This window comes from Hypanus sabinus, chromosome 22 (genome assembly GCF_030144855.1).
Source record: "Hypanus sabinus isolate sHypSab1 chromosome 22, sHypSab1.hap1, whole genome shotgun sequence".
Taxonomy (NCBI): Eukaryota; Metazoa; Chordata; class Chondrichthyes; order Myliobatiformes; family Dasyatidae; genus Hypanus; species Hypanus sabinus.
Genome location: NC_082727.1, coordinates 6,411,004 through 6,436,772, shown reverse-complemented (window position 1 = coordinate 6,436,772; position 25,769 = coordinate 6,411,004). Strand labels below are relative to the sequence as shown.

Below are 25,769 nucleotides of genomic sequence, written 5' to 3'. Positions count from 1 at the left end.
GCGAGTACTCGTCAATAACATTGAGAAAATAGACATTACGGTCGGTGGAGGGAAGGGGGCCCTTAAAGTCAACACTCAGTCGCTCAAAAGGGCGGGTGGCCTTGACAAGTTGCGCCGTGTCAGGATGGTAGAAGTGCGGTTTGCACTCAGCGCAGACTTGGCAGTCCCTGGTCATCGTCCTGATGCCCTCCAGGGAGTATGGCATGTTCTGGGCTTTCACGAAATGGTAAAATCGGGTGACCCCCGGATGGCAAAGATGTGCATGAAGGGCGTATAGCCGGTCGCGCTGTGCGCTAGCACACGTTCCCCGGGATAGGGCATCAGGGGGCTCATTGAGTCTGCCAGGCCGGTACAGGATGTCAAAGTTGTAGGTGGAGAGTTCTATTCTCCACGGCAAAATCTTATCATTTTTGATTTTGCTCCGCTGTTGGTTGTTGAACATGAACACAACCAAGCGCTGGTCGGTCAGCAAGGTGAAACTTTTGCAGGTGAGATAGTGCCTCCAGTGCCTAATAGCTTCCACTATGGCCAGGGCTTCTTTCTCCACCGCGGAGTGCTGAAGTTCAGAGCTTTGAAGGGTACAAGAAAACAATGCTACTGGCCTGCCTTCCTGATTGAGTGTAGCGAAATCGGAGGCATCACTCTCTACTTGGAAGAGAATGGTCTCATCCACTGCATGCATCATTGATTTGGCAATGTTCGCTTTAGTGCAGCTGAAGGCCGCGCAGGCCTCAGCAGAGAGGGGAAAAGTGGTAGACTTGACCGGGGGCAGGCCTTGTCTGCGTAATGGGGGACCCATTGGGCGTAATAGGAAAAAAAACCCAGGCACTGTCTGAGGGCTTTGAGAGTGGTGGGAAGAGGGAGTTCTAACAGGGGGCACATACGGTCAGGATCAGGGCCAATGACCCCATTTTCCACAACATACCCAAGGATAGCGAGTCGAGTGGTTCTGAACACACACTTGTCCCTGTTATAAGTAAGGTTCAGAGCTTCGGGCACTTGGAGAAATCGTTGGAGGTTGGCGTTGTGATCCGGCCAGTCGCAACCACAGATGGTGATGTTATCCAGATAGGGAAATGTGGCCTCCAGTTGGTGCTGGTCCACCATCCGGTCCATTTCCTTCTGGAAGACAGAGACACCATTCGTGTCACCGAAGGGGACGCACAGGAAGTGATAGAGCCTGCTGCCCACCTCGAAAGCGGTGTAGGAGCAGTCCTCCAGGTGGATGGGGAGCTGGTGATAAGCGGATTTCAGATCTATTGTCGAGTACACCTTGTACTGAGCTATCTGGTTGACCATATCCGCGATGCGGGGTAGGGGGTTCGCGTCAAGCTGCCTGAACCTATTGATGGTTTGACTATAGTCCACCACCATCCTATTTTTCTGCCCAGTCCGAACAACAACCACCTGGGCCCTCCAAGGACTTGTGCTTGGCTCAGTGAACCCCTCCCTGAGCAGCCGCTGCACCTCTGACTGAATGAAGGCCCTGTCCTCCGCGCTGTACCTCCTGCTTTTAGTTGCCACAGGTTTACAGTCGGGGGTCAGGTTGGCGAACAGTGATGGGGGAGGGATCTTGAGGGTGGAGAGGCTGCAAGTGGTGTCAGTAGTGCAGCTGTCGGCATGGTGCTGGGTGGGATGTGCGGGTTGGTGTGTGTGTGTGTGTGTGCGGTCAGTAGCGGGGTATATGGCGAATTCCCACCAAACTGAGGATTCCTGACAGTGAGTGGTGGGAGGGGCCCGTCATATGCCATAGTCACACTTTCGAGATGGCTCTGGAAGTCCAGCCCCAATAGCACAGGTGCGCACAGTTGAAGCATGACCAGTAGCGCAAAGTTCCGATATTCTGTGCCCTGCACCACCAATGTCGCTACACAACCCACCCGGATGTCTGTGGAATGCAACCCAGAAGCCAAATTGATCCTCTGACTTACCGGCCGTGTCACGAGTCCGCAGCGTTGCACTGTGTCCGGGTCAATAAAACTCTCAGTGCTGCCTGTGTCAAACAGGCAGCTAGTCCTGTGCCCCTCCACCAGGATGTCCATCATTGACCTTGCAAGCTGGTGTGGAGCGCTTTGGTCGAGGGTTATGGTGGCCAGAGTTGAACTGCCGTCTTGGTGCCTGGTAAACACCGGCGGGTCGGGGGTGGGGCATGCTGACGCCGACAAAGATGGCCGCCCACATCCGGCCATGCAAGATGGCAGCTCCCATGTCTCACCCGCAGCACTGCATGCTGCTCATAGCTTAGGCTTACAGACCTTGGCGAAATGGCCCCGTTTTCCGCAGCTGGAGCAGGTCGCTTCTCGCGCCGGGCAGCATTTTCGGGGGTGCTTTACGACTCCACAGAAATAAGACAGCTCGGGCTTTTGACGGGCCGCAACTGTGGTCCGGTTCGGGGAGTTCGTGGAGTCGCGACTGGCAGCGGCGTTGGCGAATTTGCTCGCGGGAACTGGCGGGGACTGGACAGCATCAGCGTTGTGCAGAGCAGCTTCCAGCGTATCGGCTGTCTCGATCACTGAGTGTAAGGTAAGATCCGCTTTTTCCAGCAACCTCTGATGCACGTGCACTGACCTCAGTCCTGTAACGAAGGCGTCTCTTACCAGGAGCTCCGCATGCTGTTCCGCCATGAGCGTTTTGTAGTCACAAGTTCGGACGAGTGTCTGTAGGGCTCGGAGAAACTCGGCGCTTGACTCTCCAGGCCACTGTCGTCCCGTAGCTAAGCGATGTCTTGCATAGACGGTGTTCACCGGCAGCAGGTACTGCCTTTTGAGGGCGTCCAGTGCCCCTTCGCAGGTCAACAGGTCCCTGATAAATGAATAAATTTTTGGGGTGACCCTCGAGAGGAGAGTTCTGTGCATAACGGCGGGGTCAGTCGCACGAACCTCCTCCAAGTATGATGGGAAGCATGCAAGCCAGAGTTCAAAGGCAAGAGCTGCTTCAGGGTCTTGGGGGTCCAAATCCAATCTTTCCGGATGTAAAACGCTTTCCATGTTTGAAAACTTCCAGTCAATAAAATTGATGCACCATCAATAACTCACTCTGAGACGTAAAGGCGAGATATCGGCTTTTATTGACTGGAAGAAGGAACAAGCAGTGAGTGACCACCATACTACATCCTGGAGACTGAGAGGCCGGGCTCAGGCCTTGATCGCCTTTATACAGGGGTCTGTGGGAGGAGCCACAGGAGCAGTCCGCAGGGGGCGTGTCCAGACAGGCACACGTAGTTCACCACAAACACCACCTATCAGTTACTTACAATGCAGTCCTAACATCTCTACTCCAGGGTTTTCATAACAGTTCACACTCCATTCATGCAAAGATAAGACTCATGACCCTCTCATTACCTCTACAACTCTTAACGACCCTCATGTGATTACTATACCTTTAAACAGCTCAGAGTTTATGAGCCAGAATGAACCACCATGGATCAGAACTGAAGAAGCCTCTTGGATGAGAGGTGAAACATCTTCTAGTCAGCACAGCAACTTGATATACAATGACCCAGATGACTAAGAAGCTTTACAGACATATTGAATAATACAGCATGAAACAGACTCTTTGGGTCTCTAAGTCCATGCCAACTATCAGCAGGTATATGAATTTATTTACCACAGATTCGACTACTCACCTACACACTAGTGTCAATTTACAACAGCTAATTAACCGATGTCTTTGGGTTGTAAGAGGAAACACACACAGTCCCAGGGAGAACATGCAAACTCCACACTGACAGCTCCAAAGGTCAGGATTGTATCCTGCTATTTCACGCTGTGAAGCTGCTTTGTTAATAGCTATGACACTGCACCACCCAAGAGAGAAATGCATTGAACTATTGAACGTCAGTACACGTTGAAGATAATTGCCACTGAATCCATTGTTCTTCGGTGTGCATTGAAGGGAATTGCCATGTACTTCAGTGTCCATCAAACGGAATTGCCACTGAACCCATCGTAGCTCAGTGTGCATTGAAGGGAATTGGCTGTGGGGCTGCAGTGCTGTTGATGTATGTACAGAAATTTAATCAACATCACCCAGTGATACTGTGATATGCAATGACTTCCGTTTGCATCTACATTGAGAAGATTTTACATCTACTTTGCATTCCATTTGAGAGGGATGTGATGTTAGAGCAAGAAGAGGTGGGATTGAGGTCGATTTTCTGCCTGATTGTCCCAGGACAAGGACTCAGAGAAGCAGAGATGGCTATCAAAGATATGTTTAGATTGTAAAGAATATACAAGTACAAAGCATCTGTGTGTACCAGCCATACATGACAAATATCCTGAGGTGCTCTATGATGTACTTGATCACATTAAATACAAAGACAAGATTCTGCTGAATAAGAATGCTTCAGCACAGTCCTTCAAGTCACAAAGGAAAACAGAAATTGGAAAGGATACTCGGCAGGTCAGGCAGCATCTGTGGATAAAGAAACCATCAATGTTTTGCAACATACACAAAATGCTTGAAGAACTCAGTAGGTCAGGCAGCATCTATGGAAAAGAATAAACAATTGACATTTCAAGCTAAGACCCTTCATCAGGACTGAACGGTCTCAATCTGAAACTTTGAATGTTTATTCCTCTCCATAGATGCTGCCTTACCTGCTGAGTTCCTCAAGCATGTTACACAAGATTTTCAGTATCCGTAGAATCTCTTGAGCTTGAGTCAATATTTCAGCTCATTGACCAGTGTTGGACACCAAGCAGATACAGAGAGGTAGGAATGTTTGATTTTCATTACAGAGGAAAAGACAGAGGGAGAGGTGAAGTAGGTGTCATCAAGGTTTCTGGCAGATGTTGGAGTAGTCCAATCACAAATGAGTAAATCTGAAGATGCTGGAAATATAAGCAACACATACAAAGTGCTGGAGGAACTCAACAGGCCAGGCAGCGTCTACGGATAAGAGTACAGTCAACAATTTCAGTTCAGACTGCGGAGAAAAAAGATGAGGAGTCAGAGTAAGAAAGTGGGGGGGGGGGGGAGGAGAGGAGGATGAAACACAAGGTGCTAGGTGAAAAAGGGAGGGGGGAGGTGTGAAGTAAAGAGCTGGTAAATTGACTGGAGAATCTAATAGGACAGGACAGAAGGCCATGGAAGAAAGAAAAAGGGGAGGAGAACCAGACTGAGGTGATGGGCAGGAAAGGAGATAAAATGACAGCGAAATGGGAATGGGGAACGGTGAAAGGTTGAGGGGGGATGCTCTTCCAACCTAAGTGTGGCCTTAGCTCAACAGTAGTGGAAGCTGTGGACTGACATGTCAGAATGGGAATGGGAAGTGGAATTAAAATGGGTGACCACTGGGAGAATCCATTTTTTCTGGTGGACGGAGCGTAGGTGTTTGGCAAAGCAGGTCTCCCAATCTACGCTGCATCTCACCAATATACAGGAGGCCACACCGGGAGCACCGGATCCAGTAGATGACCCAAAATGGACTCACAGCTGAAGTGTCGTTTCACCTGGAAGGACTGTTTAGGGCCCTGTATGGTAGTGAAGGAGTTGCTGTAAGGGCAGGTATAGCATTTGTTCCGCTTGCAAGGATAAGTTCCAGGAGGGAGATCAGTGGGGAGGGACGAATAGATAAGGGAGTCATGTAGGGAGGCAATCCCTGCGGAAAGCTGAAAATGGGGTGGGATGGAGGGAAAGATGTGCTTGGTGGTGGGATCCCACCAGAGATGGTGGAAGTTATGGAGAATTATGTGCTGGATGTGGAGGCTGGTGGAGTTGTAGGTGAAGACAAATGGAACACTAGCCCTGGTGGGGTGATGGGAGGATGGGGTGAGGGCAGCATTGATGGTGGAGGAATGGAAGCCCCTTTCTTTGGTTAAGGTGGACATCGCCTTAGTTCTGGAATGAAAGGCCTAATCCTGAGAACAGATACAGAGGAGATGGAGGAAATGAAAGAAGGGAATGGTGTTTTTACAAGTAACAGGTTGTTGGAGTAAGATGGTAACACTGGGAACTGTGAGTTTATGAACAAAGAATTAAGCCCCCTGTTAGTAATCGGTGATTTAATGTTACAGATGGAAGGACAAATCTTCATATCCTATCATGGGTCATGATTAGGTGAAGGGCAGATCCCCATATCCAATCACAGGTCATGAGCTCTCAAGGATAACTGCTTACTGTGGAATCTGGTCCAAATACAACAGGGTTCTCTTTGAAAAGAACAGCAGAGTTAATGCTTCAAGGGTGATTTTGCATCAGAAGCAGAAATTATAAACAAGGCATGTTGAAAATTGCAGAGATTATGAGGGGATGGAGAGAACAAAGCAATATATTCACCTTCACCTAATCACTAACAGGGGGCCTAATTCTTCATTCATAAACTCACAGTTCCCAGTGTTGCCATCTTACTGCAACACCCTGTTACTTGTAAAAACTCCATTTCCTTCTCTTAATTCCTCCATCTCCACCGCATCTGCTCTCAGGATTAGTCCTGGTTGAGAGAAGGTAGTGATTATTCCTTAATTGTAATTGATCTGTTTAAAGGAGATTTGGATAGAAGGGGAGAGGTTGAGGAAAAAATAAAAATCACTGTTGGCTCTGTGAGATGCAAAGCACTTCAGATGCTGGAAGTGTGAAATAAAAGAAAATATTAGACATGTTGAGTTGGAATTTTTAAAATTATGTTTGCTTTGCACTACTATTTTAAATTTAATTATTTAATATACATATATAAATGTAATTAGTTTTTTCTCTATTTATCATATATTGCAATGTACTGCTGCTGTTAATAAATTTCACTACATATGCCCATGGTATTAAATCTGATCCTGAATATGTCAACAGAACTAGGCAGTTCTAATACAAACTGACATTATTGAATGTAATGTTGAGTCTTAAGCCTTGTACATTTACATTTGGAAGATGAGCTGCTGTTCCTGGAGGTTGTGGAAAGTATATTTCTACTGCCACAGAGTTAGTCAACCTTGCTTATAAAATAGGTAATGAGAACTCCATTTACTTTGGAGTCACCCATGGGTATGGTGACACTTGCAGATTACATCCCATCCCATCCTCAGACTGTGTTGGTCATTTTATAGTGTACTTCAAAGTTTCAATACGCATGTTACTAATAAAGCTAAATTTTAATCTTTTTTATTATCTTTACTGGAGAACAGATTCCAAGTGAAAGAATATTAACAATGTGAGCAGTGTAACATTCCAACATTTCTCCTGTCAATCCGTGACACAGGTAGATTTGACAGGGTCAATTAGGAATGATCATGATCACAGTTGGACAGCATTGATTGGTTTTCTGTTATCACATGTATCAAGGTATAGTAAAGAATTTGTGTTGAATACCATTCACAAAGATCAAATCATTACACAGTAAATTGAGGTAGCATAAGGTAAAAAATAACAATGCAGAATAAAGTGTAAAAGCTACAGAGAAAGTGTACAGAGAAAGACAAAGAGGTACAAGATCATACTGAGGTATATTTGAGGACAAGATTCCGATTTTAACACGCACCTTCTAAGTGGACAAAAATAGTTCTTCTACAGTGTGTTTACAGGTCAAGAGACTCAACTTCATGACGTTTGGTTTTCCACATTTACTTGCAACAGACAATGAAGTCAATTCCACTGGTGCAGAATTTACTGAGTTCCTTAGCAGAAAAGAAATCTGACTTGAAATCTGTGAAAATCACTTAAACCCTTTGTTGGAGATCAGTGGAATCTCCAGTGCATGCAGCCGGTGTGTCATTGAGGCAATATTTTTTTTCATGTATACATCTTGCTCCTTCAGAGTCTTTTTGGCATACACCTCCACAGGCTCAAGCCTTCGAGCAAAAGTGAAACTGAGAAACAGCTTCCTACAGAACTGAAATATTCCACACATAATCGCAGGCATTTGGGCCAAAGTATCAGAATTTAATGAACCTACAACTCAAGTCACTTTTCATCCTCCCTTCACCCCAAAGTGAAAAGCTCAGCCTCTCCCAGCCTATCCTGAATAGACAGTATGGTCCAGCCCCGAGTCTATCGTTTCGTAGTTCACGTGTTTTTTTTAACCTGTTTTTGACATCATACATATTGATCAAATGAAGGAAGTAGATAAATGAAACGCAAGGCCCTGTACTGATGTGCTGAAAATGTATGGAGGACTACTCAAGATGAAAAAAAATTACAGCCAATCATGTAGCTTCACAAATACGTGGAAATCTGCAGATGCCGGAAATCAATGCCAATCATGTAGCTTGCTCATGTTGGGTGGTACCCCGCAGAATTCAAACACTGCATTGTTTCTGAGCATATTTGAATTAGTACATTGGTGCTGTTCTGAAAATTACATCAAAATCCAAGCCATTATCAGCTTTCTGGAAAGTCGCATCTAACTTGTGGTTAGACTTCCCCAAAGTTATTAAACATCAGTGAAATCCTTGAAAATCTCTTAAAGCCTTTGTTGGAGATCCGTGTAATCTCAGGAGGCTGCAAGCAGAATACAGCTGCAGTATCCAATTTCTGTCACGTGTCAATCTTGCTCCTTGGGGGATTTCTTTGAGAAGCATCTCTACACAGCCTCTTAATCCTCAACCATGTCTGAGCACACATCTCACAACAAAGTAACTTTGTTAATCGAATCAAAGGAACCAGCCGAAGATCAGCCATCCATTTCTTCCTTTAAGCAAACTGCACTCTCACTAATCCTGACAAACTGATAGGACTTTGGAGATGAAATAGAATGAGAAAAGCTGTGAAATACCTGAAAGGAAAAAGAAATATCTGCAGATTTAAAGTCAGTAAAGAAAAACCAAGCAGCCTAACATTTTGGGTATACATCTTTCATCACCAAACCCCCAGAATTTACTCCAATATCTTACATAAGCACCAAAAGGTCACTGAGACTATATGCTGTGGTAACTTAATTGTTCCAAAAGTTAAGTCTTTTCTAAATGTGAACACTTGCCATATTTTACACAAATGCAAAATGATATTAAATATTAAACAAGGGATATACAGAATTATGCTTTAAACCTGATACCCAGATCCCTTCTGCTTACCAGGACCAAGAATAGCCTAGATTGTCTTAAAGAACATGAGGCCAACTTAACAGTTAAATATTACAACCATTTTAACTGCAAAAGTTCTCCATTACACATCCACATGAACAACAAGAAGGCAGCAAGTTACATTTGAATCAATGTAATAGTGTTGGTGCCTTCTGTGGAATCTGACTAGCTTCTGAAGAGACAAAACATTATGTGCACACAATGCAGATGCTGTGGTCAAATCAACACATACAAAAGCTGGATGAAATCAGCAGGTCGGGCAGCATCTGTTGAAAGGAGCAGTCAACGTTTTGGGCTGAGACCCTTCGGCAGGACTGAAGAAGGAGGGGGCAGGGGCCCTATAAAGAAGGTGGGGGGAGGATGGATGGTGTCAAGTGAAAAACCAATCAGATGAAAGATCAAGGGGTGGGGGAGGGGAAGCAGGGAGGGGATAGGCAGGAGAGGTGAAGAAGGAATGTAAGGGGAAAGCACTATGGGTAGTAGAAGAAGGCAGAATCATGAGAGAGGTGATAGGAAGCTAGAAGAGGAGACAGAGTGAAACTCGGATGGGGGAAGGGAGAGGGAGGGAATTACCAGAAGTTGGAGAATTCAATGTTCATACCAAGGGGCTGGAGACTACCCAGACGGTATATGAGGTGTTGCTCCTCCAACCTGAGTTTGGCCTCATCATAGCAGTAGAGGAGGCCATGTATGGACATATCCAAATGGGAATGTGAAGCAGAGTTAAAGTGAGTGGCAACCAGGAGATCCTGTCTGTTGTGGTGGACATTATGTACTTGTTTTTTTAACTCAAACTTCTCTCTTTCTCTCTCTTATGAAGAAAAAATGTGCTGTGTTTTAGCAGGTACTGTTGGTAGATGCCTGGGGTTTGTTTTAAACTTATTCATTGCTACTGTTGTATTTTATAACTCCAAAACATAAAACTAATTGAAAGAAAACCATAGAACTGAGGATTAAATGTCTACTCTAATTTTGTTTTACTTTAGTGAGATGCACACATAAGGAGTTAGGAGCTAAGTTAAAGAACAGAACCACCAGGGTTGTGATCTCAGGATTGCTACCCATGCCACATCCTTGTAAGGACAGAACTAGAAAGATTATACAGTTTAATATGTGGCTAAAGAGTTGGTGTAGGAGGGAGGGCATAAGATTTTTGATCAAATCAAATTATTAGAAAGAGTTGTCATAGGGTTGGAAGGTGTTGAATCATTGTGGATAGAGCTAAGGAACTGCAAGGGTAAAAAGATCCTGATGGAAGTAATATAATGACCCCCCAAACAGTAGTAAGTATGTGGTCTACAAAGTACGACAAGGAGTTAGAAAACGCATGCCAAGAGTACAATTTTACAATTGTCACAGGGAACGTCAATATGCAGGTAGATTGGGAAAATCGGGTTGGTGCTGCATTACAGGAGGAGAAACTTTTGGAATTCCTACCAGGTGGCTTTTTAGAGCAGCTCATGGTTGAGCCCACTAGAGGACCAGCAATTCTGGATTGGGTGTTATGCAATGAACCGGAATCGATTAGAGAGCTTAAGATAAAAGAATCCTTAGTGGTAAATGATCATAATATGATTAAATTCACCCTGAAATTTCAGAAGGAAAAGCTAAAGTCAGATGTATTAGTATTGCAATAGAGTAAAGGGAGTTCTAGAGGCAGGAGGGCAAAGTTGGCCAGAATTGATTGGAAAAGAACACTGGCAGGGATGACAGCAGAGCAGCAATGGCTGAAATTTCTGGAAGCAATTTGGAAGGCACAGGATATATACATCCCAAAGGAGAAGAAGTATTCTAAAAGCAAGATGACACAATCATGGCTAACAGGAGAAGTCAAATCCAACATAAAAGCCAAAAAGAGAGGACATATAATAGAACAAAAATTAGTGGGAAGTTAGAGGATTGGGAAGCTTTTAAAAACCAATAGAAGGTAACTAAAAAGTTATTGAGAAGGCAAAGATGTAATACAAAATTCAGCTAACAAATAATGTTAAAGAAGATGCCAAAACTTTCTTCAGATACATAAAGGGTAAGAGGAGAGAGTGGATATCGGACTGCTGGGAAATGATGCTGGAGAGGTAGTAATGGGGGACAATGAAATAGCAGATGAACTGAACTAATATTTTGCATCAGTCTTCACTGTGGAAGTCGTTAGCAGTATGGTGGAGGTTCCAGGTGTCAGAGGTCATGAAGTGTGTGAAGTTAACATTACTAGAGAGTAAGTTCTTGGGAAGCCGAAAGGTCTGAACGTAGACAAGTCACCTGGACCAGATAGTGTACACCCCAGGGTTCTGAAAGAGGTGGCTGAAGAGATCATGGAGGCATTAGTAATGATCTTTGAAGAATCACTAGATTCTGGAATGGTTCCAGAAGACTGGAAAATAGCAAATACATTCCCCTCTTCAAGAAGTGAGATTGAAAGAGGAAAGGAAACTATAGGCCAGTTAGTCTAACATTAGTGATTGGGAAGATGTTGGAGTCAAAAATTAAGGATGAGGTCTCAGGGTACTTGGAGGCACATGATAAAATAGACTGTAGTCAGCATGGTTTCCTGAAGGAAAATCTTGCCTGACAAATCTGTTAGAATTCTTTGAAGAAATAACAAGCAGGATAGACAAAGGAGAATCAGTTGATGTTGTGTACTTGGATTTTCAGAAGACCTTTGACAAGGCTACTTAACAAGCTATGAGTCCGTGGTATTTAGGGATGATTCTAGCATGGATAGAGCAGTGGCTGATTGGTAGGGTGCAAAGTATGGGAATAAAGGAAGCCTGTTCTAGCTAGCTACCAGTATCTAGTGCTCCACAGGGTTTCTGTGATTCTTTTTTCATTATATGTCAATGATTTGGATGATGGAATTGATGGCTTTGTTGCAAAGTTTGCAGACAATATGAAGATAGGTGTAGGGGTAGGTAGCCTTGAGCAAGTAGAGAGTCTACAGAAGGACTTTGGAAGATTAGGAGAATCGGCAAAGAAATTGCAGATGGAATAGTGTCAGGAAGTGTATGGTCTTACACTTTAGTAGGAGAAATGAAAGCAGTGACTAATTTTCTAAATGGAGCGAAAACATAAAAACTGAGGTGCAAAGGGGCTTGTGAGTCCTTGTGCAGGATCCCCTAAAGATTAATTTGCAGCTTGAGTCTGTAGCGATGAAGAAAAATGCAATGTTAGCAATATAAAAGCAAGGATGTAATATTGAAACTTTACAAAGCACTGATGAGGCCTCATTTGGAGTATTGAGAGCAGGTTTGGAACCCTTATCTTAGAAAGGGTTTGCTGAAACTAAAAAACATTCAAAGGAGGTTGATTAAAATGATTCTAGTATTTAACGGTTTGTCATATGAAAAATATCTGATGGCTCTGGGCCTGCATTTACCAGAATTCAGAAGAATGAGGGGTGACCTTATTGAAATCTATCAAATGTTGAAAAGCCTTGATAGAGTGGATGCGGAGAAGATGTTTCCAATGGTGGCAGAGTCTAAGACCAGCCTCAAAATAAGGGGGAGTTCTTTAGAATGGAGATGAGGAGGAATTTCTTTAGGCAGAGAGTGGTGAATCTGTGGAATTCATTGCCACAGCAGCTGTAGGGGACAAGTCTTTATGTATATTTAATGCAGAGGTTGATAGATTCTTGATTGGTCAGGGCATGAATGGATACTGGGAGAAGGCAGGAGAGGAAAATTGAATCAGCCATGATGAAATGCCAAAGCAGACTCGATGGGCCAAATGACCTACTTCTGTTTCTATATCTTATGACCTTATATGATGTGGTGGCATAATGATGTATGCCATTCACATACTGCAATGTTGAAGCAGGTTCACTGGTTTGGTAAGTGAGACAGAAAACATGGACTACATATTAATCATTTATTTACAAACTGTAGAAAATTCTCTAGAATTCCCTTTACTCCACTGCAATACTGATACATTTGACTTTAGCTTTTCCTTCTCAAATTTCAGGGTGAATTTGATCATACTATGATGAAGGTAGAGCAGTAGATGTAGTGTATATGGATTTCAGCAAGGCATTTGATAAGGTACCCCATGCAAGGCTTATTGAGAAAGTAAAGAGGCATGGGATCCAAAGGGACCTTGCTTTGTTGATCCAGAATTGGAATGTCCACAGAAGGCAATGAGTGGTTGTAGACGGGTCATATTCTGCATGGAGATCGCTGACCAGTGTTGTGCCTCAGGCATCAGTCCTGGGACCCCTTCTCTTCATGATTTTTGTAAATGACTTAGATGAGAAAGTGGAGGCATAGGTTAGTAAATCTGCTGATAACACAAAGGTTGTGGGTGTTGTGCATGGTGTGGAGGGCTGTCAGAGGTTACAGCGGGGCATCGTTAGGATGCAAAACTGGGCTGAGAAGTGGCAGATGGAGTTCAACCTAGATAAGTGTGAGGTAGTTCATTTTGGTAGGTCAAATATGATGACAGAATATAGTATTAATGGTAAGACTCTTGGCAGTGTGGAGGATCAGAAGGATCTTGGGGTAAGAGTCCATAGGACAGTCAAAGTTGCTGCGTAGGTTGACTCTATGGTTAATGCATATGATGCATTGGCCTTCATCAGCCGTGAGGTAATGTTGTAGCTATATAGGACCTTGGTCAAATTCCACTTGGAGTACTGTGCTCAGTTCTGGTCACCTCACTACAGGAAGGATGTGGAAACTATAGAAAGGGTGCAGAGGAGGTTTACAAGGATGTTGTCTGGATTGGGGAGCATGCCTTATGAGAAAAGGTTGAGTGAACTCAGCCTTTTCTCCTTGGAGCTGTGGAGGATGAGAGATGTATAAGATGATGATCATGTGGATAGTCAGAGGCTTTTTTCCCAGGTCTGAAATGGCTAACACAAGAGGGCACAGTTTTAAGGTGCTTGGAAGTAGGTACAGAGGAGATGTCCGGGGCAAGTTTTTTACTCAGGAAGTGGTGAGTGTGTGGAATGGGCTGCTGGCAGCAGTGAATATGACAGGGTCTTTTAAGAAACTCCTGGATAATTACATGGAGCTTAGAAAAATAGAGGGCTATCAATAACCCTAGGTCAGGGGTCGGCAATCTGCTGCTCTTTCATCTCTGTGCTGCGGCTCCCCGTGGTTTGTTAGTTTTTGAAATGTAATTCGAAATTTGAAGATTATGGTGATCTTGTACAATCTAAATAAAACGTTGTGGAGACCCCATTTCCTGGCACATCCGAACCGGCTCACAATTAGCCACCGTTCCGGCTAAGGGAGATAGCCTACGGGGGTTTGTGAGTACGTGTCTTTTGGAGTATCTGCGCCCATGGGGACGGGTTGAGGGAGGCTTTAAAGCAAGGCTGTTTAGTTCGAATAAAGTTACCTTTGACTGCAGTGTCCATATTTTAGCGCTGTGTGTAGCACACTGCTGCAACGTGTTTTTTTATCGCTATTAATATACATCACCACTGCCAATGCCTGACACCCGCCAGTGCGCGCTTTCTTTTAACTCTTCGATCCAAGGTAGGCTAACTATGGAGTAACCTTCAACCCAACGTCTTTTTTTCAGAGTTCAAAATGTTTTTGTTGCATGCAGAAATGTAATTTTGTTTTCTCTGCAGGAGTTCATCAATTTCATAAATGCAACGCATTATAGTTTGTTTATACATAGCATAAAGGCCAAAAAAACCCCGTTGTATGCAGTGTTATTTCATTTTAAATGTCAAATGGGTTTTGTGGCTCCCAGTGTTTTCTTTTCTGTGGGAAATGGGTCCATATTGGCTCTTTCAGTGGTAAACGTTGCCGACACCTGCCCTAGGTAATTTCTAAAGTAAGTACATGTTCAGCACAGCATTGTGAGCCAAAAGGCGTGTATTGTGGTGTAGGTTTTCTATGTTTCAAACATTTGTTCTCCCAAGTTACAAAAAATACAGAATTAAATATTCAACAGACACTTACTATAGTTAGGAGCACATACCTTCCCAATGGTTTTGTGTAGACAAAGGGGAGAGAGAGCAAGCCTCCTGGTACAGTCTATTTTATACCCAGGAGATTTGAAACTTGACACTATGCAACAGCAGTTTTAACATAACCTGTCATGATGGAAACAGCTTTCAACAACAGGATAAGCCATGAACACAGGACATACCACCCCTCAAAAGCTGCGACACCATGACGATCTGATCTCAGTATAGTATGACCTTCATTAACTCCCTACATATAAAACAATACCCAGTACTGTAAATCCAGTAATCCGCACCAGTATACAACAGTAGTCCACCAGCCTTCTTTTGCCCCAAATGTCCACCAGCCACTCTTCAGAGTTTAATAGCCAATGAGCTCTTCCCCCACTTAATCTTCATCACTGACTCTGAGATTTGATTAACCTGATGAGTGATGTTCCCTGACCCATCAGGAATGTAGGTGCAGTGTTCTTTATCGATAATAGTACAAGTGCCACCTTCCTATGTGGGCAGGTAATCCAAGGCCATCAGTATCAGTTCCTGTGACTGTCTGGTTATATCATGTTGAGAAAGGCCATCCTTCCTGTGTAAAAGTCCTCACTATGCCGACCAGCTTGGGCACAGTGCTCATCCAGGGCACTGGGGTGGCGTACATACGGCACCGTGTGGGAAATACAGGAAAGCCTATTAACTGCATATCCGGTAAATGCCATTCAGAGTCGATCAAGAATCTTTCACAACACTATTTGGCATAGACACAGCTGTCACAGGATACTGTTCCTGTTCACACTTGCCATCCACTTTGTCACCTTGTACCTGTGCTCATCACACCACCTACACCAACACTGTCAGGTTGGGAAATCACTTTCAGAGTCAGGACTTTCCAATTACACACATGGTACATAGAGAAAGCATTTACTCCACCAGAGCTACAAGGCTCAAATCTTTAAGGCTGTTAGCATACTCTGGGACGAGGTTGGCCAGAATAGATGACTCCCTCCCAGCTCCCATCAAAACAGAAAGCCAAAACCCGAGCGGCCAGATAATTTCTCCCAATGGTCTTTTGCTTTGTCAGCATAAGGGATTGATAATAGAGCAACCCTTCTGCAATGTAGTAAAGAGTCTTCATATAAATTCAGCAATCTGACCCAGTGTGCAAATTCAAACATCATCCACAGGAATGTTTAACAGGATCTTCCACTCCAAGTCAGCATCCACCACTTTGTCATTCTGTAATGCAGAGAGATTAAAATACACTTGCTCCTGATTAGCCACTGGGTATTTAGAAAACATGTAAAACACAACGACTAGAATTGCTCCCCAAATGCCTCTGAGAGTCCCTCTGAGATGTGGGCATCTCATATTTGGAATAAAGTTGCCCAAATTTCTACCCCATCAACTCAGGTTTCACGTGGCCAGTGTGAAATATGAGTTATCCATAAAACTGATTGCATGTAAACAAGTAAACTAAACAGAAGAAACAAAATAACAGATTAAGATACAATAAATACATCCAGATTAATAAAAAAAAGAAACAAATTAACAGACTAAAAAACACAAGAAACAAAGCCCAGGCTGTACTCCTCTTTGAAAACTTTGCATGGAATTGCAAAACTTAAAACAGACTGTTAATTTCCCAAAGGGAAATAGCACACTTAGAGAACAATGGAGAAGGAAAAAGCAAGTGGGCAGGGCCCAACACATTCATCCACAGTCAAGAGAAAATATGCAGATGCTGGAAATCCAGGCAACACAGACAAAATGCTGGAGGATCCCAGCAGGCCAGGCAGCATCTATAGAAAAAAGTACACTCAACATTTTGGGCTGAAACACTCACACAGTCTCTTAAAGGCAAAGTACACGTACATACATGCACACACACACATATGCACAAATACGTACACACATGACAGCACACGTACATCCCTAACATATTTCTCCGCATTCAAATCATTCAAACTATTTACAGGGAAGAGGGTTTCAGGTCGAACAATGATGAGGTGCAAAGGCACTAACCAGTCCCTGATTCCCACTGCTGCGGAAGGTGTGCCATGGCCCTTTGTGGGAAATCCTATACATGGAATGCAAGGAATCTGGCAGAGGACAAAAGGAGCATTTATCAGGAGAGGTCTTGAAGAATGACCCTTCCCAGTTACCGGCCTCTCTTTCTCACTTTCCCTAGCAATGCTCCCTTCGCATTGCATAGAAGGTGGAGGTGCGAACCCCATTTACCTGCTCCTCCAGGTCCCCAGCTTTGAGCAACACTAAAAAGATTAGAGGGATGCCCCATTCCCTGTCTCTTTATCCAACTTTCATACCTGGCTATGTGCATCCTCTTTTGCATATGCTAAGTCTTGTAACAATTGAGTCAATGTACTTATAGGATGACCAATAGCTGGTACTATTAAAGACAACACTACCCCTTTTATTTGGGATGCCATCGCAGTAATCACATGTCCTATCATGTCAAAAGTTACTTCAGCATCCTCTGGCAGGCTACTACTACAGCCGTATAATTATGTAATGAGAGCCCCCTGCTGAAGGGCTTTAGTGCCCCCCAATGTCCTCCATCCTGCTTGGGGTTTTAAATCCCATTCAGAGAAAAGGATACCTGAATGTAATTGTTGCTGCTATTCGATCCTTCAGTGATTCGTTCTGCTCAGGGGAAGTAGACAGCATTTTCAGGGCATTATTGATCACATAGCCTCCCTAAAGCACCCATCTCTCTGTTAGGCTTTATCACTCCGGCACCTCTCCTCCCTCCATCCCTTATCCTCAACAACCACGCAGCCAGAAACCCTCCAGGCTTCTGTCGGTACCAATCTCCGAAACTCACGAAACACTCCAGGCTTCTGTCTGTACCTATCTCCGAAACTCGCTAATTCCTTAGTGGAGAATTCCTTCAACTCTGTTGTCTCAAAGAGGCCCATTTTACCATCCCCACCACACGTTCCTGATTCGTCTCCACTCCACTTGGGTGGAAGAACCCATGGGCTGATACCACCACCCCCCTTTGCCAGAGGACATATTTCATCCCAATCTGGATGAAATATGGCACTACAAATTCAAAGCAACAGAACCCAGTGAGTTTCATCAGACTGTACCCATGCCAACTCAAAGTATTAAATAATTTAGTTCCTTGAATTCAGTCTGTTGTCAAGGATTGTATTTGACTTGTCCTATTAAATCCATCTCACTTCACCAGTTTGAGATTTATTACCCACCCAAGATAAGTAATATTCAGAGCAGAGCTTCTCCCACATGCACCCCTGTCTGGCTATAATTTATATTTGTTCTCTTGTTCTTGTCTCTCCTGGGCATACTTGCTGTTCCCAAAGCTTCAAACAACTGTCTTGTTTTGCACAACATGCAATCAGTTTTCTCTGACCCAGGGGTGGTGGTGATCCTGCCTGAACTTATTTCACATGTTACCCTTAACAGCTGTCAGAAAAGGAAACGTCAGGCTCCAGAGGCAAAGCATAGAAGCCTCTCATCCGTATCAAACACTTAGCCATTATCTGTTCTGTTTGGTTTTGTGACGAGAGTCCTTGACGAAGATGGCTTGGACCCAATTGCTGGAGTATCAGCACACTCAACAATGTAGGAACAGCTTCTTCCCCTCCAACAGATCTCAGAGTCTTCCATGAGCACTACCTCTTTGTCCTCTCCTATACATTTTGTAATTTATAGTAATTGCATGTCTTTGCACTGTACTGTTGCTGAAAAACAAGTAACTTCATGTCATGTAAGGCAGTGATAATAAGCCTGATTACAACAGCACAAAGCCAACAGCTAGTGGTCTAAGTGCCATTATATGGCCTAGTGGTTACCATAGTGCTACTGCAGGACCAATGACCCGGGTTCAGTTCTGCTGCTGTCTGTAAGACGTTTGTACATTCTTCCCATGACCACCAGGGTTTTCACAGGTGCTCCAGTTCCCTCTCACATTCCAAAGACGTAACGGTTGTAGGTTAGTCACATGGGTGTAATCAGGCAACTTGGGCCCTTTGGGACTGTCACTGCACTGTGCCTCTGAATTAAAAATAGTTCTACATTGAATGTTTGGCAAAGGTAGCAGGAAAATCCAAATTAAGGGCAGGAGAAAGGATACCCATTAACAGGAAATTCAGAAAGAGTTTCTCCAATCCAATGAGCTATCAGAAAGTGGGACTTGCCTGCAAGGAGTTTATAAACAACAGGAATGTTGAATTTTGTGTTGGAAAATCATGAAGGAGAAAGGAATTTAACGATGTGCTCACTGGAAAAGAATTGGAGAATGGCTCAAGTGGAATGTTTACGCCAGCACAGAGCTGCCGGGCTGAATGGCTTCTTGTTGCTAATATGATATGGGACTTGGAAAGAAATTTTTGAGGTGCTTTTGATATCCGTTATCAATGGCTCAACTGTGTGACAGGTCAACCTTTGTGAAAAACTTGGATCTTATCAAGTGCACATTCAGATTGTAGGTACAGTAAATGATAAAGGATATTCTTCATTGTCAGCCATTTGAGTTGATGTTAGTTTGTAGCCTTTGTGCAAGCTTAACTATTGACATCGCCCGAAGCATCTGCCCTTAAATTCTCCAGCTCTTCTACTTATTTTTCAATGAATAAGAAATTGGCTTGGCTTACAGTAGAGTGATTTGTCACCAGGTCCAATCTGTATTTATACCTTATAATTGTTGCTATTTACTATGCCCTTAATTTGGGCAATTAAGCCTCCATTTTCCATCTGCTTTGTGTGGGTTTACCTAGCCATAGAATCCAAGAGGTAACAATTGCTATTTTGATGCAACCCAAGATAGATAGATTCATAGAATCATAGAGCACTACACATAGAAATTGGCCTTTCAATCCATCTGGTCCACGCCAAGGTGTTATTCTGCCTGGTCCTATCGGCATGCACCTGGACCATAGTCCTCCATACCTTTCCCGTCCATGTAGTTATTCAAACTTCACTGAAATGTTACAATTGAGCCTGCAATTGAGCACTTCCATTGGCAGCTTGTTCCAGACTTACATCACCCTCTGAGTGAAGAAGTTCTTCCCAGGTTCCCTTTAAATATTTCACCTTTCACGTTTAACTTATGGCCTTTAGCTCTGGTCCCACCCAACATCAATGGAAAAGCCTGCTTCCATGTATCCTTTCTACACCTTCATACATCTGTGTACTTTTATCAAATCTCTCCTCATTCTTGTATGTTCCAGGGAAAAATGTCTTGTGGCCAAAAGAGACTTCTACCCTGTTGCTCCTGGTTCAATATGTACTCGTCCTGTGAGAGAAAGACTGATGTTTATGTTACCTGTTAGACTCAAGCTAATGTATTCCAATAGCTCAGTATAATATATAAAAAAAATGAGAGGGAGTTGACAAAATAGGATGAGTTTAGTAAAGTTTATTGGAATGCTGTTATCTGTTTGGACTCCAGGCAGCTTGGCTTTCAGCTGAACCTGTTCAGGGAAGATGAGTGAAATGTGCATCTCTCTGCAGTTTAAAAGCTCAGGAATCTCATCATTTAGCTGATAATGTCAAGCTGGAGCTGAGCTGATGTCGACGCATATTTAAATATGTTATCTCTCACTGACATATAAACCATTCTTTATAATACTGGAGTTGAAACATGCTTTTTTTACCTCTTGGCTTTTCAAGTGGTTTTTATCATGTAAGTTTGAAAGCATTTGTTGGTAGTTTCGTCATTGACAAGATTGGTTTGATCTCAGTCATTTGATGTGCTTTTAACACAATCCTTCCTCTAGAATATTCCATTGGCCTTTAGAGTGCTTGTTTGATTGAATGCTTTGGTTTAACAGTTTAATTAAAACTACTCTCCATAGCAACACTACCAGCTAAAGAGTGACAGCTAATGAGTGCAGTGCTCCGTCAATTGTGAAATCTGTTCAGTCTTTTAATGATATCCTCAGTGATGACTGAGTGTGACATATTTTTGCATCTAATAGTGCTACTGCTTCACATTCCTAGTGACCCTGGCTGAATTTTATAATATTATGAGCAGTTCTGGTCACCTATCTACAGGAAGGATATCAATAAGACTGTAAAAGTTTAGATTAAGTTTACAAGGATGATGTTGGAATTTGAGTACCTAAGTTATAGGGAACAGTTGACTAGGTTCTGATTCAAAATAGAAGTTTGAGAGGAGATTTGATACAGGTGTACAAAATGTTGAGGGGTATGGACAGGGTAAATACCAGCAGGCGTTTTCTAAAACTGTTTGGGACTACAAAGTTAAGAGTGAATTATTTAAGAGGTACCTGAAGGAGAAACTCAGAGGATGGTGTGATTGGAATGAGCTACCTGAGCTAGTGTGGATGTAGATTCAACTGCAACATTGGATTGGTACATGGACGGGATGGGAGTAGAGAGCTATGGTCCAGATGTGGGTCAATGGGACTAGGCTGGCATACACTAGATGGACAGAAGGGCCTGTTCCTGCACTGTAGGACTCTAGGACTCTGTGAATGATGGTATTTGTGTGGAGTTTGCACATTCTCCCTGTAACCTTGTGGGTTTTCTTTGAGTGCTCTGGTTACTGCTCATATCCCAGACTTACGCAGGTTGGTTAGTTCCAATATTATTACCCTGCGTGTGTAAGCCAGTGGTAGAATCTTGGAGCAGTTGATGGGAATGTTGGAGCATAAATGGGTTAGCATAGGATAGTGAGAAAATGGGTGCCAGATATTCAGCACATGCCCAGTGAGCTGAATGGTCTTTTTCTCTCACGATGTATCTCTCTATGATTCAATGGTCATCCAATAAATTCAACTCACAGAGAGGCTTTCTCACAACAACAGAAAGAACGACAGAAACGACAGAAAATACTTTTCAACAGTATCCAAGGGGGTATCACTGTTAGTGAGTGGAATGGCCACAGAGCAATCCTGCGCTGACTGCCTCCTCCCTTAGGGTGTGAAAAACAGACAGACTTTAAAAATTTTAATTTAAAAAGGTGAATTAGGGAGGTTTTAGAAGGGAATTCAAAAGATCAGGGCTGGAGATTAGCTGTAAGGCTGCTAATAGTTAAATGACGAATGATTAAATTCAGGCAAGATCAAGAGCTGAGTATTAGAGGAAAGCTGATATTGTGGAGCTTAAGGATATTACAGACGTAGGGAGGAGTAATGCCATGGAAGGATTAAAAAATACAAGCTTCAAAATCATAATAGTGTCATTTACTTTTCTATTATTCACATTCTCCTAAGCTTTACCAAAGCTGTCTCTCATCTGCCCCTGTTCATTTTATTTAGAACATACAGTAGAACAATACAGCACAGTATAAGCCCTTTGGCTCACGATTTTGTGGCAACCTTTTAACCTACTCAGATCAATCTAACCCTTCCATCCCTTCACAAGGCCCTCCATTTTTCTTTCACTTATGTACCTGTCTAAGAGACTGTTAGATGTCCTAATGTTTCTGCCTCTATCACCACCACTGGCTGCACATTCCACGCAACTGCACCTTCTGTGTAAAAGAACACCTTCTATCTTTCCTCCAATCACTTTAAAATTATGCTTTCTCACATTATACAATCCTGCCCAGGGAAATAGTCTCTGGTTTTCTACCATATCAATACCTTTTACCATTTTGTACTCCTCTATCGAGTTGTTTCTCATTCTCCTTTGCTCCAAAGAGAAAACCCAAGCTTGCTCAACCTATCCTCATAAGACACGTTCTCTAAAACAGGCAGCATCCTAATAAATGTGTGTGGCACTTAGGCACTATAGTAGTGTAGCAGTTAGTGTAGCGTTATAAAAAAGTTTGGGGCATTCCACAGTTTGGAGTTCAATTTCGGAGCCATCTTTAAGGAGTTTGTAAGTTCTGCCCATTTCTTCCATGGGTTTCCTCCCACAGGCCAAAGATCTACTGGTTAGTAGGTTATTTGGCCATTGTAAATTGTCCTGTGATTGGGCTGGTATTAAATAGGTGGGTTGCTGGGTGGTGCCAGAGGACCTGTTCTGTGCTGTATCTCTAAACAAGTAAAATACATAATTCTCTGCATCCTTTCTAAAGCTTCCACATCCTTCCTATAATAAGGCAACCAGAAATCAACATACTCCGAGTTTGTCTAACTAGACTTCGACAGAGCTGCAGCATTATCTCACGGCTGTTGAATTCAGTCCCCCGACTAACGAAAACCAACACACCATACACCTTCTTAACCATCCTATCAACTTATGTTTCTGTTCTAATATTTTCTAACACTTTTGTAAAAGGTGAATAACCTGAAATGTTATCTCAGATTCTCCTCCACAGAGTCTGAGTATGCCGACATTTTGTATTTGAATTTCAGAGTGCTAAAATGCAAATGATTTTTCTTTTCTTTTAGACGTTAAAACATCAATTATTTGGATGAACTGATTTTGTGTGAGTCTGTGTGGCAACCAATTTCTAGCTGAGCAAGGGAAGTCAGGCAAGAGTGCTGATCAACTCTAATCTACTAATCTAGTTGATCTAATCAACTCTAGGTCACTGTTAATCCTTACTCAAAGTAAACAGGACAGATGCTTTACTGCACCTCTAATATTGCTGATTGATTTGACACCCTCAAAGTGAAGTTTTAAAAAATGTTTTTGAAGATTCAATGGAAAATGCTGTACTTCATTTCAAGCTAATTCATAACATTTGAGGACAGTTGGGAATTTTCAAACCAAAACAGAAGAGAAAAAGTTTTTAAAAAACCAACAGCAGATCCCCATTTGTTCACTAAAAAAGCAGCTGGTTTTATCTAATTTTGTGTTGCTGCTGTAATTGGTTGATTATTGTCAAAAGTACCGTGATACAGTGAAAAGGATATTTTTGTATACCATCCAGACAGCTCATTCTGTACATAAGTACATTGAGGTAGTACAAAAAGAGAAAGTGTAGTTAATGTGGACAACTAAAGTCCAAGAGCTCTAGTGTGGTAGATAAGAGATTATCAACAGATCATCTTTACCACTCAGAGTGATCTGTTCAAGAATCTTATGACAATGAATTGGAGCCTGGTAGTGCGCGTTGCATCAGAACGTACAAATTTTGTGTCATTATTAAGCCCACATGGTGGTCTATGATGGCAAAGACCTTGTATTCACTTATTCCCAACTTCAATACAGACCCCCCTCACCTGTTCTGTTCTCAGTGTTGTACACTTAACCTGGACTGACAGGTTTTAGGTGTTCTGCTCCCTTTATTTAGACATTTTACTTTAAGCTGGTTTCAGTATTAAAATGTTCATTGCTGCTTCACATTCCTCCATGCTCACATGCCCTAAAAGAAGTGCATTTAAAGTAAGAAGGGGAGAGTTCAAAGGAGATGTGTGAGGCAAGTAGTTTTAAACAGAGAATGGTGGTAGTGGTGGAAAGAGGTACGATAGTGGCATTGAAGAGTGTTTGGGGTAGATACATGAATATGCAGAGAACGGAGTGAGCTGGATCATATGAAGACAAGGTGCCATGTGCATTCTTTACCTACCTAACTACTTGTGTTGCCAATTTCAGGGAGCTATGGACTTGAACCCTAAGGTCCTTCGGTACATTGCTTAACATCTTAGCATTTAATGTATAATTCCGAACCATATTTAGTTCTGCAAAACATAATCACCTTGCACTTGTCAGGATTAAATTCAATCTGCCACCATTTCAAATTGCAATCTGACCTGTATTTTCTTGCCAATATCGATGGATTTTCAAAGAATATACTTGGAAAGGTGTTATGTCATCATTTTCTCTCTGTGTATCCTCTTCTTCTCTCTTCTCTTCATTCTTCAATAGTGATTTTGGCTATGAGCGTCACTCTGATGGAAGATGCTTACCGGCCTTCTGGTACAACCCATCCTTCATGACCAAGGACTGCAGTATGGGACAGAGCTACCTCAACAGCACAGGGTGAGTATGGTGCAGAGACTCTAATTCCTTTGTTAGCACTTTGACATAGATGGTCAGAACACTTCAAATCATGTTCACAGAGACCAGGGGAACCCATTCCAGTTTTACTCTCCATGGAGGAACAGGAAAATTCAGCAAACCAAGGCATTGCCACATTCTCTGAGATCAATATACAAACTTACTTATGGGGGTTAGAAATTGTTGCTAAGGTCCATATTCAAAGCCCAATGTCAATGCCCTTGGTAAGCCAGCTACTGTTTGGTGGAGATACTTATTTTTATTTCAAAAATAAACTTTTATTTGTAATAAAACAATATATTTTAAAACATTCTGTGTCATATGCTATTATATTAAAAATATTAACACCTTTTTAAACCTTAGAACCTTTTCCACTCATGTGGGCCCCTGGGGAGAGACACCATTTCATTGTTTGAGGGGCTTCCCTATCTGACTTGGCCCCTCTGGTTGCCTAGACTGTGGTCCTTCTGCAAAGAGCCTTTGCGATGGCTGTACAAAGCTCCACTGCAGCCTGGATGTGCTGAGGAAAGTGTCTGGTTTGGATTCACACTGTCCTCACTGTTTCCAAGTTTGTGACCTAATTTACTGTGATGCAATCTATACTCCCAGCATGTTTGGCAGTTTGATATAACTGGCTTCCTTGGACCCTTCAGGTTCAACCAGCTTGCCATGAATATGAAGTCGCAGACCAGACAAGCCAATTAAATTTTCACCCTCTTAGGATTTCAGAGAACTAATAGGTTTTTAAGGGAGTCTGGTCATAATCATCATTAGCTTTTAATTCTGAGATTTACTGGCTTTAAAAGTATTTGCTGCTTCAGATATGTGGATTACTCTTGCATTAACAAACTGCTATCCTCCTCTGGTTCTGTTATCCTGGCACTCAGACTGAAGACACCCTGGATAAACTTTATTAAATGCCAGCTTTATCTGTCCACAGATCT

At 42.9% G+C, this 25,769-nt stretch overlaps 1 protein-coding gene across 1 annotated transcript in view; it reads left to right on the top strand.

The window, feature by feature from the left end:
• Nucleotides 1–25,769, top strand: part of LOC132379726 (VPS10 domain-containing receptor SorCS1-like) — a 1,404,942-nt gene that overhangs the window by 1,283,618 nt on the left and 95,555 nt on the right. The window contains exon 17 of the mRNA XM_059948015.1: nt 24,694–24,807. Coding sequence (XP_059803998.1) covers nt 24,694–24,807 — 114 coding nt within the window. The remainder of the gene's footprint in view (nt 1–24,693; nt 24,808–25,769) is intronic.